This window comes from Rattus norvegicus, chromosome 15 (assembly GCF_021556685.1).
Source record: "Rattus norvegicus strain SHRSP/BbbUtx chromosome 15, alternate assembly SHRSP_T2T, whole genome shotgun sequence".
Lineage (NCBI taxonomy): Eukaryota > Metazoa > Chordata > Mammalia > Rodentia > Muridae > Rattus > Rattus norvegicus.
In genome coordinates, this window is record NC_141548.1 from 7,598,091 (window position 1) to 7,618,214 (window position 20,124).

At 42.4% G+C, this 20,124-nt stretch overlaps 1 protein-coding gene across 4 annotated transcripts; it reads right to left on the bottom strand.

Moving 5' to 3' along the window:
* Window positions 1–756: 756 nt before the first annotated feature.
* LOC148000792 (uncharacterized) lies at window positions 757–16,985 on the bottom strand. Of its 4 annotated transcripts, XM_087587079.1 has the most exons (6): window positions 16,849–16,985; window positions 4,917–5,851; window positions 4,300–4,392; window positions 3,389–3,548; window positions 1,892–2,023; window positions 757–1,449 (listed from the first exon to the last, which is right to left on the bottom strand). In XM_087587079.1, the coding sequence occupies exons 3-6, from the start codon at window positions 4,388–4,390 to the stop codon at window positions 1,173–1,175; spliced, it is 660 nt and encodes a 219-aa protein (XP_087443205.1). In that variant the 5' UTR covers window positions 4,391–4,392; window positions 4,917–5,851; window positions 16,849–16,985; the 3' UTR covers window positions 757–1,172. The 4 variants fall into 4 exon arrangements, with proteins under 4 accessions (XP_087443205.1, XP_087443208.1, XP_087443206.1 ...); XM_087587082.1 differs by lacking the exon at window positions 4,917–5,851 and having other exon boundaries at window positions 16,849–16,910; XM_087587080.1 differs by lacking the exons at window positions 4,917–5,851; window positions 16,849–16,985 and adding an exon at window positions 15,689–15,766.
* Window positions 16,986–20,124: the final 3,139 nt, after the last annotated feature.

Below are 20,124 nucleotides of genomic sequence, written 5' to 3' on the forward strand. Positions count from 1 at the left end.
TATTCTGCTAGCAAACATCAGATGAAGATGTACAACTCTCAGCTCCTACAGCACCATATCTGCTTAGATGCTGCGAGGCTCCCACCTTGATGATAAAGAACTGAAGATCTGAATCTTTAAGCCAGCTCCAATTAAATGCTGGCCTTTGTAACATTTGTCTTAGTCATGTTATCTGTTCAGAGCAGTGAAACCCTAACTAAAAACTTCACGTAGATGCCTGGAAGTCTAGATAATTAGCATGCAGACCCCATAAATGTGTCCCTACATATCTCAAGAAACACTTTGTTCAGGTATGATCCATTGCCACAAATAAGGAACACGATGAAGGACAAACGTCCAGGGTAGGGGCTGGAGAGATGGCTCATCATTTGAGAATTTGTTTCTCAAAAGACCTGCAGGGCACCTAACAATCCTCTGTCACTTAAGTTCCAGGTGAAACACAGTGACCTCTTCTGGCCTTTGGGGAATAGCACGCACAGACCTACAGAAGGCAAAACACTCATAAATATAAAATAAATCAACAACAGCAACACACAAAAACAAAAGCACCCAAAGGAGGGAAAACCAAAGGAGAAAACTCATAGGGCACCTTTGCCTGGATATTTTGTCCAAATTTTAAAGAAATCTAGAAACTGAATTATAAACTATGTGGTCTGCTTGAGTTGAAATCCCAAATGGAACATAGTACATTGTCAAGAACAAATGCCATCATCCTAATCAAGAAGAACAAGAAAACAACCAACCATAAAAACCCTATCCCCTGAAAGGTCTTGCAATTTATTATCTCCTCTGTGCAGTTACAATTGATATCATGTTGGAAGGAAACCAAAAGCAAGCAAATCTGTTTCATGACTGCTTCTATACTCCCTATAATAATATTGTTTTATTTCCTGTGAGGTACTACAGAACACCTGGTGAATATTCCATTAATATGTTCAACACTCTCATCCACAAAAGAGTATATTTTAGCGGTGGCTAAATATTTGATAAGGATACAGCATTGATAATTTTTTCATCATGAAGTTGGTATTCAGAGTTTGACACACAATCTCACTGAAAGTACAATTGTCTTTGTATCTCAGTCTGACTGGGAAGTAATTATGATGCCCAATCCCTGTGAGAATGCAGAGATCCATCTCTGCCTGAGAGCGGTGGGATTTCAGATGGTTACATCACACTTCAATAAAGAAGGTTCTTAAGAGTGACGAGTTCGAGATCACTGTTTGATTCACAAGGATACATTCGATGTACTCAAAAGTAACAGGACACAAGGATTCAATATCTGCGGTGTACATGGTCTTGCTGGCCTCCTCACAGAACCTCTTTCCCTCCTCACAGGATGCTTGCAGTTCAGTCTGCTCCACCAGCAGTTTTCTGTTCTCATTCATCAAAATCCTTACATTCTTCTTCAATTCATTGCATTCATTCAGGAGGTGGAAGTTTCTGATGCTGAATCAAAAACAAATAATGGTAAATCCCAGGCAGTTTCTATTTGCCTGCCACTCCTGCAAGTACAATCATCCCTTCAAGGGTCCTCGTCCCCAGGCATCTCCAGACTAGAGCCACAGTTTACATGTTATCACCAATTAGATGCAGGTCACATCCTGAGTCCGCATTCCACGGGAATCAAAGTACTTCAGAAACTCCTGACACTAGAGGCTGTATATACATCAAAGCAGAGGAAATGGTGCATATGGATGCTTATGTGTCATGGTATTCTAAAGCCATTGGCAGGTAGAGGGCCAATCCCCTCTGAGGGCTGATAGAAGACCCAGCAGCTATACAAATTTTCCATGTGTTTCTCAGGGATCCCAGATCTTTTTTCAAAGTCATAGCTGGACAGAAGTATTCCCTGCCTAGTGCTGGGGTCTCCTTTCTGTCAGTGACTCACCGGTAGGAATTATTCTCTTGTGTGAGCTCCTTGTACTTCTCCATGGCATCACTTATCCAGTTGGTCATCTTATGCATGTCCATCGTTCTCATCTCATGTTGGGATTTAAGCATTGGCAATTCAACACTCAGCCTGTGTTAGAACATGACCCAAGGAACAAATAACTGTCTGAACTCATGATTTCAGAATTAGATGAAGTGTAAATAAAAAATAGCCAATAAAAAATTCAAATTCAAGGAATGGGGGCTAGGGAAGAAAGTGGAAAACTCAAAGACCACAGCAAAAACACAACAGTGAGACTCAAACCATCACTCTCCCATAGAAAACATTTCTCTGCAAATTTGTTTTGAAATAAGTAATCCTTAAAAGGCTGGTGAGATATGGTCCTATAAAGACCCTCTGTATAGGAGGGGGGAAAGTCTGAGAGCTGCATGTTTGGGAATAAGAAGTGCCAAGAATTTATTCCCACAGTGACCTTTTCTAAGTCACAGTAAACCATCCTTGGATAATTAAAAAAAGAAAATAAAGTTCAAAGCAGAAAAATAAATAAATAAATAAATAAATAAATAAATAAATAAATAAGTGAAATCAGAGTGCTCTCTGGACTACCTAAGCCCAGTATATAACACAAACTTTCTCCTTCCTGTTGGTGCTGGTTAAACTAATTATCCTGGGCATTGGACGGCAGAGCCAGGGGACCAAATGGAGGGAGTGGACCTTCAAGATCTAGCCAGGTAAGCATGAAGGAATTGAACAGTTGTGTAAGAAGTATAAGATGTTTCCTCCAGTCTGTGCCATAGCCTTGGGTCCAACAGAAAGATGTGATGACATTTCTCTTGTTTTGAAAGCAGGGATTCTCAATCCTTGTTACATGACTCCCAGAGGCCGTAACTACTTTTTACAGGGAAGAGGATTCATAACACCTCCTCCCCTCAGGAGAGTCCTATGTGCCTGGAAGGTAAACAGAAGGAGCAAAGTACTCTGTTGATCAATGACGGCCTCCACAGACTCATCACTATCATGACCTGCAAACTGTTCATCAAACAAATCCTCAGACCCAATCAAAGGTCCCAGACTCCCTGATCCTGAGCAAAACACACACAAATACTTTCACATCCATCCATACATACCAACCCATATACAAACATAATTAGAATGCCAACTTTATCATAGAGGTGCCATAGAATCAGTGTATAACGACCTAAATCAGAGTAAGAGTGATGACATTCAGGCATTTCATTCACACACTTAGATGCAGCAAGTGTGACCAGGTCCTTCCAGCTGTTGAAAAAATCCAATCCAACTCCAAGGAGCTCAGGGTCAAGTACAAGAGAGGTTGACCCTAAACACACAGCACCGAGCTTCTCTCACAGGCCAGCACCTGCCAAGGCTCCTTAAAGTCCAGGATGAGAGGTGAAACACTTTCTGGATGTGAGGAAATCTTGGCTTAGCAGAGAGAGCACAGACAGTCAATAGGTTACAGGGCATAATGACTACCTGTAGTTCAAACCATCATTGACATAAAGGTCCAGGATTCGAGAAAGTTCATCCCGCTCGATTTTACACTTCTGGATTTCAGATTTTAGTTCCTCCAATTTCTTTATACGCTTTTCATGGTTACTGATGAAATTTTCTGATGATGCCTTCCTAATAAACCCTGTAGATAGATAAACACAAGTGAATGTACATATTGGATAGCCCATGGGTAGAAAAGACCATTCTGAGTCTCAAAATGGAGGTTGAGGAAGAGGAAAGGCTGGAGACTTGTTGAATCCCTGAAAGAGAAGAAAAGCTATCTCTAATGTGGACTCTTAAGCTATTTCCCTCTTCCCAACCTCCAGTGCCATACATAAGCCTCACTCACTATTACATGATCCCTCATACTGAAAGATAGAATCTACCTCAGACATAAAGATTTGGGACATTGTCAGCAGATAACAGACGTGGAGCAGGTCAATCCTGGAGTTCACAGCACCATTAAACCCTAATCGTGTGTTCAAGCTTAAAGTGTCTGCGACCTCAATTCATGACTAGGGGGTTCATCCTTCCTTGTTGTTGTCACCACAGACTTAGGTAACCTACAGTAATCTAGAGGATGAAGTGCTTCAGCACCCAACCATGAATGGGCACATTGTTATCCTCATAGGGCTTCCTCCTGGCATTCCTTGGCAGTAGAAATTAAAAGGCTCATAGAAAAGAAACTGCAGGGCTGCCAATTCCTGGCTCTCTGTCAAATTAATCATCAGGACTCTTGACTCTTGGTCTGCAATTGACAAATTCCAAGGCTCCTGCTTGTAAGGCCGACTCCTGAAAGGCTCAGCTCAAACTTGCCTCCTGGAGGAAGTTCCCCGACTCTACCCAGTACTCACTGTGCCTTCCCCAGAATGATTTCATTCTTCCGTACTTACAAGACAGAAGGCCAGCTTTCTTCTGCCTCGGTCTGGTCTCTCCTTGGTCTCCCCTCTCCTTCTGAAAGAGCTTGAGCAGCTGGTGAAACATGCCTGTTTGTGAACCCAAAAGGCACTGAAGGAATCCCACAGGCAGTTGGTGTCACCACAACACTGGTGACGTCACAGAAGATTCTAGTGCTCTCTTATATACAAGATATTGTCCAAGGAAGAGATTACTGATGACGTCACTGGGAAGTTCTATGGCCTCCCTGCTACCCAGCTCTCCCAAAAGCAACCAATTTCTATGGGGCCCTTTTCTGCAGCCTCTCCTGTGACCCAGGGAATATCCTTTGGCAACTTCTCCTCCAAAGTTAGATATTTCTCTCTGCTTCATCGGGTGTCATCAATTCTCGTGATGGGGAGAGTTGGTTACAACCCTGAATTGGATAAGAGATTTTTGTTAGCACCCAAATCCCTAGGGACCATAAATGAGGGAGATTTCTCTTAATAATAAATCTACACCTGAGACAATGCACATACATACAGTCCAATTCCCAAAGTTTCCCTGTTTCCTAGAGGCCAATATATTTCTCCTATACTTTTAATTTTATAAAACCTGAATAATATTTGCTTACTGTGTATTCCTTGATAGCCAGCAGTATTTCCACATAAACGTCCATGTATTTCACAAAGTCAATGGTTTACAATCCTACTTTTTGCAATAAAAACTTCCTTTTCTTGGGAATATAGGGGGATTAACTACAGGGCAAATATAAAATCATAAATTTCTGTCCCTTCTTTTACATATTAAGTTGGACATCTTCCTTTCTCAAATATAGCCAGACAATTAAATTGGTCATCAGTGAGCAAAGGTCAACCTGGACTGCGTGTTCCTACATTGTAGCCCAACAGCCATCACTTCTCCAATATCTGTCTTCCTTCATTTCCAAGTCCAGGCACGAGGATATCGGGGGTTGCCCCTTGATACTTTACTCCTAGCAAATATAAGAATCAGCAGGATGGGGAGGGAGTCGAATGGCCTGAGGTCAGGTTAAACCTCAATTTTAGTGGGTCCCTAAGTTCAGGGGAAAGTCCATTTGGCATTGTCATGTGTGGCTTCTGTGTTCTTCTCTCCTAGGTGCGCTCAATCTGTGCTATGATGCCTCCTAACCTCACAGACGTAAGAGTGAAAATCATGTCTGTCTTCTCTGGGAAGGGCTCTGCCTTTGACTCCCACCTGGAGTTGTACAACATCGCTATGCAAAACTCAGAAAAGAGGGGTGGAGATGGTGGACGCCTCAGAAGTTTAGGGTCATTTCTTCCAAATAAGGCACACATTTTTCCAATGTAATTTTTCCTTTGTTCTTTCACTCATGGTGGCTGGCTTCTTTCCTGGCCTGAAGTATACTGGAGTCCACTCTTTTAGATGACTGAAGCATCTGTTTTTGAGATGACAGGCCCACCAAGAGGCCTGCTGCATACAGGCTCCTATCACCAAGGCAGTTGTTGTTACAGGATCATGGCATGGCGGCAGCAGCACACGATCTCTCAGTCTTCTCTGCTGCAATTGCTAAAATAATAATAGGATTGTTTGTTTTTTTAAATATTTTATTGGAAATACCTACAATGCTGGTCAGAGTTGAGACATGCCTTTAATCCCAGCACCCATAAGGGTTTTTTTCTCTTTTTTTCTCTTCTTTTTTTGTAATTATTGTTAGAATTCCCATTGCTTTCTTTGGTAATCCCTCTATTTGCTCTGTACCTAGAATGTTACCCACACTCTTCATGGCACTATTCTTCATGTTAAAGATTTTACTCTTACCACCCACACCACACATGATCACATTATTTACTTTCAAATAAGAAAAAAAGGCATGAAGAAGAGAGTTAACTCATATGGTCTCAGGTAATCAACACAACAGGACTTTCAACTAGGCTGCTCTACATTCCAGCTCACTGGATACAGGCCTGAGGCCATGGGGTATCTTGGAAAGGAAGAAGCACACACTACCTCACAGCTCTCTCTGCTGGCGACTGCTAGAATTGTGACAGGACCTGTGTTTGTTGGCACACGCCTTAATCCCAGCATTCAAAATTTATTTTAATCGTTGATGTTGTTTTTTGTTTGTTTTTTGTTTTTAATCCCCCCAGCTAATTGCTCTATACCTAGAATATTAAGCACACGCTCTGGAGGGACCTATTCATGTTAGGCAATGCTTTTATTCTTACTAACCACTCCACAGATGATCCCATTATTTACTTTCAAATAAGAAGACAGTCATAGAGAAGTGAGTTAATCACTATGCTCTCACAGAAGAAACACATCACGAGTATGGAATGGCACCCCAATCTTTTGCATTTCTTATGCCTTTTAAATTTTTTTATTCTTTATTTGTTCTTAGTTACATTCAAATGTTAAAGCCTTTCTCTGTTTCACACCCATATCCCCCTACCTCATCCCCCTCACCCTGTTTCTCTGAGGGTGTTTTTCTACCCACCCAACCCTTCCTGCCACCCTGCCCTGACATTCTCCTACACTGGGGCATAGAGCCTTCGCAGGAACAAGGGCTTCTTCTCTCATTGAAGCCCAACAAGCCACTCCTTTTCTACACATGTTGCTGGAGCCCTGGGTCTGTCCATGTGTTCCATTTGAATGGTGGTTTAGTCTCTTGGAGCTATAGTTGGTTGGTATTATTGTTGTTATGGGGTTGCTAACCCTTTCAGCTCCTTCAATCCTTTCTCTGCCTCCTCCATTGTTCTCAGTTCAATGGTTGACTTCAAACATCCGCCTCTGTATTTGTCATGCTCTGGCAGTGCCTTTCAGAAGACAGCTATATCAGGCTCCTGTCAGCTCGCACTTCTTGGTATCACCAATATTGTCTGAGGTTGGTGGATGTATATAGGCTGGATCCCCAGTTAGGGCAGTCCCTGGGTAGCCTTTCCTTTAGTCTCTGCTCCAAACTTCATCTCCATACTTCCTCATGTGAATATTTTTGTTCCCCCTTCTGAGAAGGACTGAAGCTTCCACACTTTGGTCATCCTTCTTGAGCTTCATGTGGTCTGTGGATTGCATCTTGGGTAATCTGAGATTTGTGCTAATGTCCACTTATCAGTGAGTGCATACGATGTGTGTTTTCTTGTGATTGGGTTTCCTCACTCAGGATTATATTTTCTAGTTCCTTCCATTGACGTAAAATTTCCATGAAGTCATTGTTCTTAATAGCTGAGTAGTACTCCACTGTGTAGATGTGCCCCATTTTCTGTATCCATTCCTCTGTTGAAGGGCATCTGCGTTTTTCCCAGCTTCTGGCTGTTATGATTACGGCTGCTATGAACTTAGTGGACCATGTGCCTTCATTGTATGTTTGAGCATCTTTTGGTTATATGCCCAGGAGGGGTATACTGGGTGCTCAGGCAGTGCAATGTTCAATTTTTGAAGAAACTCCAGACTGATTTCCAGAGAGGTAATCCAGTTTGCAATCCTACCAACAGTGGAGGAGTGTTCCTCTTTCTCCGCATTCTCGCCAGCATCTGCTAACACCTGAGTTTTTGGTGTTAGCCATTCTGATTGGTGTGATGTGGAATCTCAGGGTTGTTTTGATTTGCATTTCCCTGATGACTGAGGACTTTGAACATAACAGAAGGCATTTTAAGAAATGATGCTACCCTAACTGGTGGTCTGCATGTAGTTGAGTGCCAATGGATCCATTTCTATCTCTTTCTACACAGTTCAAATCCAAGTGAATCAAGGAAATCCACATAAAACCAAACATGCAGAAGCTAATAGAAGGGAAAGTGTCACAAATTGCCTAGAACACATTTGCACAGGAGAAAGTTGTCAGAACAGAATACCAAAGGGTCAGGCTCTAAGATCAACAGTAAATGTATGAAATCTCAACAATCTGAAAACTTTCTTTGAAGCAAAGGACACTGCCAGTAGGACAAATCAGCAAGCTACAGATTCAGAAAAGAATTTTACCAACCCTACATCTGAGAGAGTGCCAAAATTCCAAATATACAAAGTACTCAAATAGGTAAACTCCCAGACAACCAAATAACCCGACTTTTAAACTGGGACAGAGAGCTAAACTAAGAATTCTCACCTGAGGTATCTCAATGCCTGAGAAACTCATCAAGAAACGTTCGACATCCTTAGTTATCAGAAAAAGGCAAATCAAAATGAACCTGAGATCCTTCATTACACCAATCAGAATGGCTAAGATAGAAAACTGAGGCAGTAGCAGAGTGGGCTAGGATGCAGAGAAAGTGGAACACTCCTCCATTGTTGGTGCGATTACTCGCTGTATAGCCACTCTGGATATCAATGTGGAGGATCAGGGAACATTGCAAATAGCTTTACCTGAAGACCCAGCTTTACCACTCACTTCAGCGCATATACTCAAACCTGATCCACATATGACAAGGACGTGTGGTTGAATATGTTCATAGCAGCCTTACTCATATTAGTCAAATGCTGGAAAGAACTACGATAGACCTCAACTCAACTGAGGAATGAATATAGAAAGTGCGCTCTATTCAAACAGAGGAACAGTACTCGGGTATCAAAAATGAATACCAGGACCTTTGTAGGCAAAGGGATGGAACTGGAAAATAGTGAAGTAACAGAGATCGAAAAGGACATAACATGGGATGTATTTAGTGACAAATGGATGTTAGCCCAAAAGTTCAGAAGACCCACTATACAAATCATTGATCACATGAAGGGTAACATGTCAGAAGGCCAAATTGTGGATGCTTGAGACCCACTTAGAAGGGGGGACAACATAATCATGGGAGGCAGAGGGATGGAGGGACCTAGGTAGAGGCAGGGAAGGATGGACAAGGGTGGGGGGAGTAGCAACAATGAAAAGAGACACGAGAGAAACCCAGAGGAAAAGTGGAATAAATAACAATAAGCATCAGTGGTGGGTGGTGAACTTGGGTAACCCAAATGAAAAATGAAGAAGTCAAAATGTCCTCATTTACAGATGACCTGATTCTATTTTAAAAACTCTAAAAATGTATCACCGTCTTTTAAGACTGATAAATACATTCATAAAAACACAATACAATGTGAACACACAAAATTTCTTAGCCATCCTTTATGCCAATCCAATTCATACCATGAGAAAATCTGGGAAAAATTCCCCTCATAATAATTTGAAAATATAAAATAAAATGATGTGGATTAAAATATTTAATGCAAAGACAACTATGAACTAGCTAGAGGTGATGCTAAACAGACAAGTTGTCTCTAAAAAATTAAGTTTCTTAAAGCTGAAAATACATTCATTAAAGTAGTAGAATGCAAAATAACACACAAAACTCATTATCTTTCCTGTATACCAAAAACAAACCATGGGAAAGAAATCAGGGAAATATTCTACTCAAAATAGTCTTAAAATATATAACAAAACACCCTGGATAAGCACACTTATAAAGCATACTATTAGTAAGAAGACATAGGAAGTACCCATGATCCATCCTGAACACATATAAGAACTTTCCAGCTGATGTTCTGAAAGACCTTAAAGACTTGAATAAATCAAAGCTTTTATATCTTTATGGATAAGTAGATAATATAATAAGGTCAGTTTTTGATGAATTAATAAAATTAATACAATAAATAGTGATTAGAAAATTTTACTACAATAAATCACCCACTTTTATGAAACGCATGAATTTGAATATAAATATTCTACTATGGGAAAAAGGACAACTTTTAAAGTACAAAGAGCTAACATGTTTAGAAATATAATTTTAAAGAGAAAAAAAGAGGAAGGAAAAATTGTCATGAGAAAAAAATGTGATAGATACTTAAGCAGTGTCATGCGGTTGGCAGAGCGAATATTTCAACAGATTAGAGTGTCCAGGAACTGTGTTTATTGATTTAAAAACCTTCAGGAGGAGGGATTATCAGAGCAGATCTCAAGAAAATTCCAAATGTTCAAATTAGTTTCCTATTGTTATAGGAAACATAAAAATGCCAATGTGGGAAAGTGAAGGTTTTATTCACCCCATAAATTACAGTTCATCATCAATGGAATATGAGATAAGAACACAAGGCAGCAGCTTGACAACAGATAGGAACTCTGATTATTCATCTGCTCAGCTACCTTTCTCTATGACCTCTCCTCCCCTTACTAGGGCTGGTACCACCCACAGTGGGCTAAGTCCCCATACATCAATTGCCATCAAGAAAATGCCAAAGACACAGCCTGCCAGCCATTCTGATGGCGTCAATTGCTCAAGAATGCACCATTTAGACAGCTACACTTAGCCATCACAGCAAGGTATAAAAGGAAAATACAAACCTTAGTCTACTCCAGAGAAAAGTAACACTTCATGAATAGAATTTGAGGTCACAAGTGAAGTTTCATGTGAGGAAGAAATTAGAAGGAATTATGACAGAAATCGAACTTTATTTAAAATAAAAAGTGACAACAAGTCAAAGCCACAGATAAAATGTTGGTAACATTGACCTCTTCAAACCTCTTCTGGAGGCTGCAGGGTGGACACAGGGCATGGTTGTTGGCTGGCACCACCATGGCCCATTCACTGTTTTGGTGAAGGATTTTCCATCAGAAGCCTTAGCCTTACTACAGAGGGTAGGTCCCAAGTACTAATCATAGTCAGTCAATTGGATGACAGATCTTGTGCTCCAAAGAAATGGAAGAGTCCATTTAGTCATGATTTCAGGATGGCTCTAACTCATTTCAGAGTCATAGATATTGCAAGCATCTAGAACACCAAAAGACCCATTGTCTCACACCAGTATTCTCTGCTGTGCCGTCAGTCACCACGGTAATATCAGTGGTGAGCTCAATAGTATTATTTCTTCCAGTTTCCTGGTGGTGCTGCTTCCAAATACTGTTTCTTTGACCCAGACAGAAGCTTCAAGTAAAATAATAAATAATTTTTGCATTGAAAGCCATTGGTAGCTTGTAGTTGTAGTTAACAATGAAGACCTCAAGCAATCTTCCCTCAGTCCTCCTGTTTTAAGTTTTTTGTTTTTTGTTTTGTTTTTTGCTTTTGCTTTTGCTTTTTTTCCATTTTGGTGATTTTTTTATTTTATTTTGTTTTGTTTTGTTTTTCTATTTGTTCTATTCTTCTCAGGATGCATGGAGTGATCAAGAAGTTGTCTGAAGAAGTTCAAGTCCAAATTCAGATGTGCAGAAAGACCCCAGCATTTCTGGCAGGTCCACTGTGTTTGCTGCATTAGGGCTTTTTCCCTTTTGCCTTAAATGTTACCCATTTCCACTCTCTAGGAGCCTTTTATCAAGGCATAATTAGTAACATATATATATCATTATTATCTGAATTTCAATTATCCAATTCTAACTACTCTATCTCCCACTTTAAACCAGAGACAGGCGTTGAGTCCCGTAGGGTGTGGTTTTGATGCTTAGATCAGGAATCTTCCTGTGAACACTGATTCTTGATAGTTCAATAAAGATGCTGTTGGCCAACCAGCTGGGTGGCATAGGCAGGTCTTCTAGTTTTCCTCCAGGCAGGCTAGGAGACACAGGAGAGGAGAAGGGATTTAATACTTCAGAGGGAGTAAGAGCTACCAGCCATTTGAGATCTAGGGCTGAGTGGCCATTGGTGGCCTCCCAGACTGGGCTTGGCGTAGCAGGCAGGAGGCTATAACACAATAAGTTGAGAGCAGATTTGGGCTCTGAGCTATGACTAAAGGCAACTGAGCAACTGCGCTGAGGGCAGACTTAGAGGTGCTGAGCTGGGAGTAAAAAGGAGGGCATCCTATTTGGAGGAGGCTTAGAAGAACCTGGCCACTGAGCCATCTCATCAAAAGTATCTTAATGTATGTGTCTTTTATGTGCAATCCAAAGAGACCTGGGCAGGTTTGATAGCTTGGTCTGCCTAGAGCTTAAAGTGAGGAAGTAGAAACAACACTCTACAGAGTCCTATGTGAGCAATCCATGGGCATTAAGGGGCGTATCCAAAGTCACCTTGACTAAGAGAGTTAGAGCTGACCCAGATGTAGCTTTTGATTCTAACCATTCCTTCCTTTTGATCTTTTAGTGTGCCATTTGTTCAAGTATTTTAGTGAGGAGGAGAATATGATTCTAAAGGTTATTCTTGGTTGTTGAATTGTCTTCATCTGAGATTAACCAAACCACAAAAGTAGAGGGGAAATCTGTGAGGGATTTCCATTTAATGTAAATTCAAATTTACTTCTAGTCTGGATGTTTGAGGTAGGAAGTCACACCTTTAACCCAGAACTTTAATCCTGATCTTCTTTTTTCTTTTTTAGTCATCTACAGATACATCATTATTAGGAATGTGTCCTTCTCACTGGAGACCAGAGAAGAGACCTACAGTTCCATGATACTTAAGTGTCATAGCAAGACATCAAAACAAAATGTCAAAGTGTGAATGGAGGAAATTCTTTAGGACAGTGTTTTGCAAACAAGTTTTGATACAGATATTCTTGGTAGGAGAGCTCTGCAATTTTGCATTTCATATTTGACTTTGCTGGTACTCTGACTAGGATCAACATAAAACTTCTTGGGATTTTCTTAATCTCCTTTACGAATAGAGATGAATGAACCATCAGCTCTGTCGTCTATGTTATTATGGCTACAGTGAGGACCAAGTATGCTAAAGCTCTTGATCTGATTTTTCAAACAGCGTGCTCATACAAGTGTGAAGTTCTGTGGGTTGTGGGAGGGCAAGGTTGAGAACACTGGCTGAGAGCTGTGAATGGAGAAGTGGGACGGTGCTTGCAGGAGGGAGGGAAAGGCCTGAGTGTGGGTCATAAACAAATTCACAATATCCATTGATTTAATAACCATTCAGGAAGTGGACTTCTGCAAAATGACTTGAGCTGACCAGCATGGCAGGAAACCAGAGACAGATTCAATGGGGATTTAGATCAACTGGATGGGAAACATGGGCTTAGAGGCAGAGATGTGTCAGCACATGAAGAGTGGAAAATCAAGCCAGTGTTGTCTGTTAAGCTTCTCAGCCCCATGGTTAAAGGCAAACGGCAACAGGTTTTAGCACTGAGGAAAAGAAGAAATAAAAGCCAATTTGTTGAAAATCCCCATCACCAAAAAGTAGTGACATCCTCTGTGATGCACATCATCTCTCAGGGGCACTGGCCGTCGGAATGGCTGGATGATGGCTCTCGGCATGGGCTCTGCCTGCACCCCTTTCCTAACTGCAGAGCTCAAATCTGCTTCAGCTGGGTCATCAGCTCCCCATTCTGTTGCATGTAGATCAGATCGCTGTGTCTGCCTATGCAGTCTTTCTTTACCTATGAAGACCTGAGGAACTGTTCTCCATCCAGTGAGCTGTTGTAATTAATCTTGAATCTCATTGGTGTTGTTAGTGGCTGTGATGTTCACGAATCCATAAGACCAGGTTTGAAAGGCAGTTGACTGAGGATTTCTTGGGTCTTTCTGCAATAGGGGCAGGTGGGCTGGATGAACATGACCACCTTCCCAGATGGGAACTTGCAGTTCACAAACCACTGAGCCACGCTGACAGGCTGCAGCTTTCCAGGAAGGAACATTCGGTTGAAGGTACTGGTCCCGTGTCAAATGGGATTGGAAAACCTGATGTCTTTGCTTCTGTGGACCAAGACCGGAAAAATCCAACTACATAAAAATCTGAGGACAAGTTGTGAGAGGTTTGTTCTTTCCGTCAATCATGTAGGTCCTAGGAAGGAGCTCAGGTGTAGGGAGTTGGCAACAATCACCTTTATCTGCTGCCATCTCACCTGCTGAATCCCTCATTCATGGAACTGAAGAAACTCTGTATCCATCTGGTATTCTGTGTATATATCTGTGTATCATTTGTACAGTGGATACTTTTGTCTGTTGGTTGGAAAGCACCAGTCTGGTGGGCTCATGGTTGGTCTCAGTAGTCCAGTCCAGGAGCTGCTTTACAAGAACCATTCATTGATCTGGAAGAAACTCTTTTTATAGGCAGTGAGATCTACTGGAACAATATCAACCATCCTTATCCCTCCCCAGTTTTGAACTGAATCATTCTCCACCAAAGGCCTGTGGTCTCTGCTGCAGGCTGCATCCCCCCAGAATGTCTGAAGCTTGCTCATAGCAGTGCATTTATGGGACGGCAACATGATTTCCTTACCACCTCACCCCCAGGAGAGTTTTTCAATTCTTTATTTAATCTGATGGGTCTAATCTACATCGTCACGGAGGATGAGATGTGGGAGTTCTGCTCCAACCCTTACAGTAAGAGATGCTGAGATATGATGCTGTACCCACTACTGCCGTACATGGACGCCAGCAGTTTAGACAATAAGCATGGCTGTCCAATATATGTGTTCCTACTGGTCTCTAGTAAGAGAGAGTGAGAAAATATGCCTTGTCCATATGAAGGCAGAAAAGAATGTGTGGTTCTAGAAGACAAGGTACGAAGGACTTCCTGTAAATCCCAGTGACTGAGAAAGCAGCCTGGAGCCAGTTGTGTTATTGAGACTTCAGACAGCTTGGCCTTTACACATGTGAGACACCAGACTTCCATGAGCAAATCCCTAACCTGGAGGATGTAGTTATGGTAGCCAAGAAGAACTAACACAAAACTGTCCCCTTTGCCTGCCTCTTACTACTCTGATCTCTCACATCACAGGAGGCTGAATGGTCTTCCGCATACCCTGAGACACAGCTCACAAGGGACAGCACCTGTCTTCAACAGAGCTTCATCTGAGCCTGCCCTTGGCCTGTGGTGGATGTGCAGGAAGTGAGCTGACAGGTGAAACATAGCCTGGCTGGGTCTCAAAGTGCAGCTTGAGACTCACCCACTGTGATTGTCAACATTTCCATGTCTCCATTGGGAGCACAATGTCACAATGTCCTCCTACTGTCTTCTCACTCCATTCACATGCTTCGTGTGACACAAGCTCATTCACAGTTCCACAGGAGGCAGCACAACTTCAGAGCCCTCATGTCTGGCCACAGAAGCCAAGAGAGCAATGTCACAGTTCACAGTGATAATGTAGATAAGCCAGGGCATTTCGTCCAAGTTTTACTCTCAAGTGTATCCTTTTATTGCAGTTTACGCTGCTCTTTCTAGAAGGCCAGGTTGCGGGAGAGCATTTGGATTTTGCCCCTCCACAGTTTACAGATTACTTACATAGACTCCTAGAGGATTTCAGTGGCAAGGTTTCCCTAAAGTTGTATGCACCCATACACACACACACACACACACACACACACACACACACACACACACACACGGTGCAAGGATAATAGAGATGTGCATGTTGAAGTAAAGTTAGGACAGTGGATCTAGAAGGTAAGATGTGAAGTGTTGTGCTAAAATCTAAGACCCTAGGACGGAGGATAGGAAACAATTGTGAGTGGTGCTTTCCCACAACTTGGCCACATGAACAATGAAGTATGAGACTACAGACCTGCATGGTCAAAGCCAAACCCCAGGAATATACACAGTCTATTGAATTTGATTGCAGCTCATCTCTCTGATCTGTAATAGAAGAGTTCAGGTGTTTCCCACACACACACTGATATGTAGCAGCTGAGGGCCAGCACCTCTCCTGCATACTACTTCATTACAGTCCACCCCTAGCACCCTGTAGGATATTTAAGAATGGACCTGATAGGTGATCTTTTGACCCAGTTTAATATGTAGCTGAAGCTGAGAATGTCAACATTCCCAGAGCTCTGTTGAGCAGCAGGTGCTGATTTCCTCTGGCTCCCTTAGCAATGTTTCAGAAAACCAAGGAGACAGCCTCCTCAGGCATATTCACAGCTGCACAGGATGGAACTTGGCTTCAGAACACCCTAGTCTGAGGTATAGAAGCCAGGATGAAAACTCCATCAGCACCCAGTTGCTATGGAGATGCCCAGAATCATGGATAGATCTCTCTAGATCCCAGGACTGTAGTAATAGATGCCTTGTATTGGTAGAACATGGTCGTTTAGTTCCCCTACTTACTGCTCAGGACACCCAGAGAAGTCAGGAAGGAGCCAGTCCCGGTTCTGGTTCACTGACTAACAGTTCTTCACTGCACTAGAAAACTGCATGACACTCACACGTGTTGACTCAGAAATCTAAGGGGACCACTATCAGGGAATGGTAGTCAGAATAACTCTAGTGGAAAGCCTGAGATGATGAGGTCTCATCTAGAAGTTCTTCTCTCTCCCAGATATTAGTGTCAGACACAAACTGAACCAATCCAAAGGTGAAACAGTCAGCCCTGAGGATACCACACTAGTCTCTCCCTTCTTCCTAAGGACCTTTGTCTTCTAAGTAAAAGGAGTAAAAGCCCTAATCTCTCAGGAAAACAGTGGTGCCCTTCCCAACAACTGGCACTGAAACAGAGAAAATAATGATGTAAAGTCTCTGACTTCCAGGAACCATATCAAGCAGGGAAGTCCAGCTGCTTCTTATAGGCTCCCGGCTCTGGGTTTCCAGAAGGCTCAGCTCAAGGCCATCTCCTCAAGGAACCTTCTCACCCTTAGCCCAGAGCTCACTGAGCTTTCCCAAGGACCATTTATTTCTTCCTTTTTTACAACAAGACAGAAGGCCAGCTTCCTTCTCCCCAACTCTCACCGATTCATGCTCTTTGCTCTTTCTCCCAAACGGCCTGCTTAGCCTGGACAACAGGTTGATTAGTGAAATCTGGAGGCACTGAAGAAATATCCCACAAGCAGTTGGTGCCACCACAACACTTGTGGCATCATAGAAGATGCTAGGGCTCTCCTGGATACAAGAGATTGTTCAGGGAAGGGTCTGCTGACGACGTCACTGGGAACTACCAGGGCCTCCTGCTAACCAGCTTTCCTTATGGTGACCAGATTCTGAGGTGCCATCTCCAGGAGGCTCTCCAGTGACACAATGGAACCCTTTCCATATCTCCTCCCTCTAAAGCTAGAGATTTCTCTTTGCTCCATTAGTAGTTTCATGCTCTGAAAGGGCAGATTGCGTCAGGGGCTTGGCATGGGGAGAAAACATCACGGGACATGGGGTGGAAGACATTCTTCTGCATAATAATTTTATTCCCAGATCCAGTCCTGTGACATACATTCCAATTTCCTAGGTTTTCCTGTTTCCCAAAAGTCAGTATTTCCCTCCAGACCTTTAATTTATTGGATATTGGATTTCATTTTCTTATTGTGCATTCCTTCAAAGGGGGCTTTCTTTATATATATTCATGGATGTCTACTCACAAAGTCTCTGTTTTGCAGAGACTCTGTTGCAATGATCTTGGTAACATAGTTAATCCAGTTACACAGTGAATATAAAACTTTAAGTGTTGTGCACCTACTTCAGATGATAAACTTCCAAATCCTTTCTCCAAAAAATAACCAGATATCAGTGAGCAAAGGACAACGTGGACGGAGATTGGTCCTCTGCAGTTCCATTAGACGTCACTTCTCTAGTGTCCACCTTCCTGAGTTCCCAGGGACAGGCCTGAGGGTGTTAGAGTTTGGACCATGATCCTGTATTCATGCCAAACATAAGATTCAGGAGGTTGGGCAGGGAGTGGAAGGGCTTGAGGTCAGGTGAAAGCTCAACTTTAATAGGTCCAGAAGTTCTGGAGGGAGTCTATTTGGCCTTGTCATCTGTGGCTTCTACGTTCTTGACCTAGTTGTGAGGAATCCATGTTAAAATTCCACCTAACCTCATAACTGTAAGAGTGTAAAACATCGCCACGTAAGTTCATCGCAAATTGCTTTGTCCTTTTCGATGCCCAATTGGCTCATGCAGGTTCGCTACCACTAGGTCCAAATTAGGGGATATTGTTGGTAGATTTAGAGGTTCACTGGGTCTCTCCAATAGTGAAAGTAATAGACTTTACGGAGAACTGGACGAATAGGATTTCAAGAATAAAATAGCTGAAGAATTCTGCCAACTGCTGATCTCTAAGAGTCAGAAGCAATGGGGGGTATATTCTAAACATAATATTCTATGGTTCAATCCCTCCTTGTATGGAGTACAGCAAGCCCAAAGTAAGGAAAGTGCCTTTCCACCCTTACCGGACTCTAATGAGAGTTTCCATAGTGTTTCCTTTAATGTCTTGTTCATTATTTCCACCTGCCCAGAATTCTGCACAACAAAGACTCCAAACTATGCATACATCTTTGACTGTTATTCACAGGCTTTGGCAGTGAGAGCTGGGCTATTATATGACAGCATTCCTAGTGAGTGGCAAAATTGGGGGAAAGTTCCTAGCAGAGCTTTCTAGTTGCTCTATGATCAGTTTCAGTCTGATGTAGTGAGCTTCTACTCACCCAGAAAAGGAATCAATAAAAAAAAGCAGGCACTTTTGTCTTACTCTAGGAGACCATGTGTCAGTAAACTCAGGATCCCATAATTTATCAGAGCATTGGCTACCTGTATGCAATCTTCTCTGGGTAAATGATCTCTGTTTTTTATTTACATAGGTGCAAATGTGACATCTGGCTTTGACATCTCCTTCTACACTGTCCAGTGTATTAGGTAGAACATACCTTGGTGTTGGCAACTCAGAGAGTTCTGTGGACCCAAGACAAGTAGTCTGGTAAAGCTGAGTTACCAGAAATCTGCCAATTGTCTCTGGAAGAATGATCTTTCCCTCTGGTGTTCACCACCAACCTCTGGCGTCAAGCTATCCATTTGATTCTTTTGCATCTTCACCTCTTGGTTATACTCGAAATACACAAGATCTAAGGCACAAACCACATAAAACTCAAGAAGGATAACGAAAATGTGGATGCTTCACTCCTTTTTTTTTTATTAACTTGAGTATTTCTTATATACATTTCGAGTGTTATTCCCTTTCCCGGTTTCCGGGCAAACATCCCCCTCCCCCCTCCCCTTCCTTATGGGTGTTCCCCTCCCAACCCTCCCCCCATTGCCGCCCTCACCCCAACAGTCTAGTTCACTGGGGGTTCAGTCTTAGCAGGACCCAGGGCTTCCCCTTCCACTGGTGCTCTTACTAGGATATTCATTGCTACCTATGAGGTCAGAGTCCAGGGTCAGTCCATGTATACTCTTTAGGTAGTGGCTTAGTCCCTGGAAGCTCTGGTTGCTTGACATTGTTGTACATATGGGGTCTCGAGCCCCTTCAAGCTCTTCCAGTTCTTTCTCTGATTCCTTCAACGTGGGTCCTATTCTCAGTTCAGTGGTTTGCTGCTGGCATTCGCCTCTGTATTTGCTATATTCTGGCTGTGTCTCTCAGGAGCGATCTACATCTGGCTCCTGTCGGTCTGCACTTCTTTGCTTCATCCATCTTGTCTAATTGGGTGGCTGTATATATATATGGGCCACATGTGGGGCAGGCTCTGAATGGGTGTTCCTTCAGTCTCTGTTTTAATCTTTGCCTCTCTCTTCCCTTCCAAGGGTATTCTTTTTCCCCTTTTAAAGAAGGAGGCTTCACTCCTTCTTTAAAGGGGGAACAAAAATATCCACAGGAGGGGATAGGGAGGCAAATTTTAGAACATTCTAGTGTCTCCTGGATACAAGAGAATTTCCAGGGAAGACACAACCAGTGATGTCACTGGGAAATGCCATAGCTTACTTGCTAACTACCTCCACCCAGACTGACCAGTTTCTGCAGTGGCTTTTCCAGAGACTCACTTTTGAGCCAGGAACACCCATTCGCTCACTCTCCTTCCAGAGCTTCAGAGTTCTCACTCCTTCATTACAACTCAGTTGCTGAGGACAGGGAGAGTTGTATCAGGCCTTGAAATGGATAGAACATCTTTGTTAACAGCCAAAGATCTAAAGACCATGGATGATGGATATTCTTCTTCCTGAAATGTATAAACCCAGGGTCCATGCATGTGACATATAGTCCAATTTCCACAGTTTTACTGTTCCCTAGAGGCCAATATTTTTTTCCTA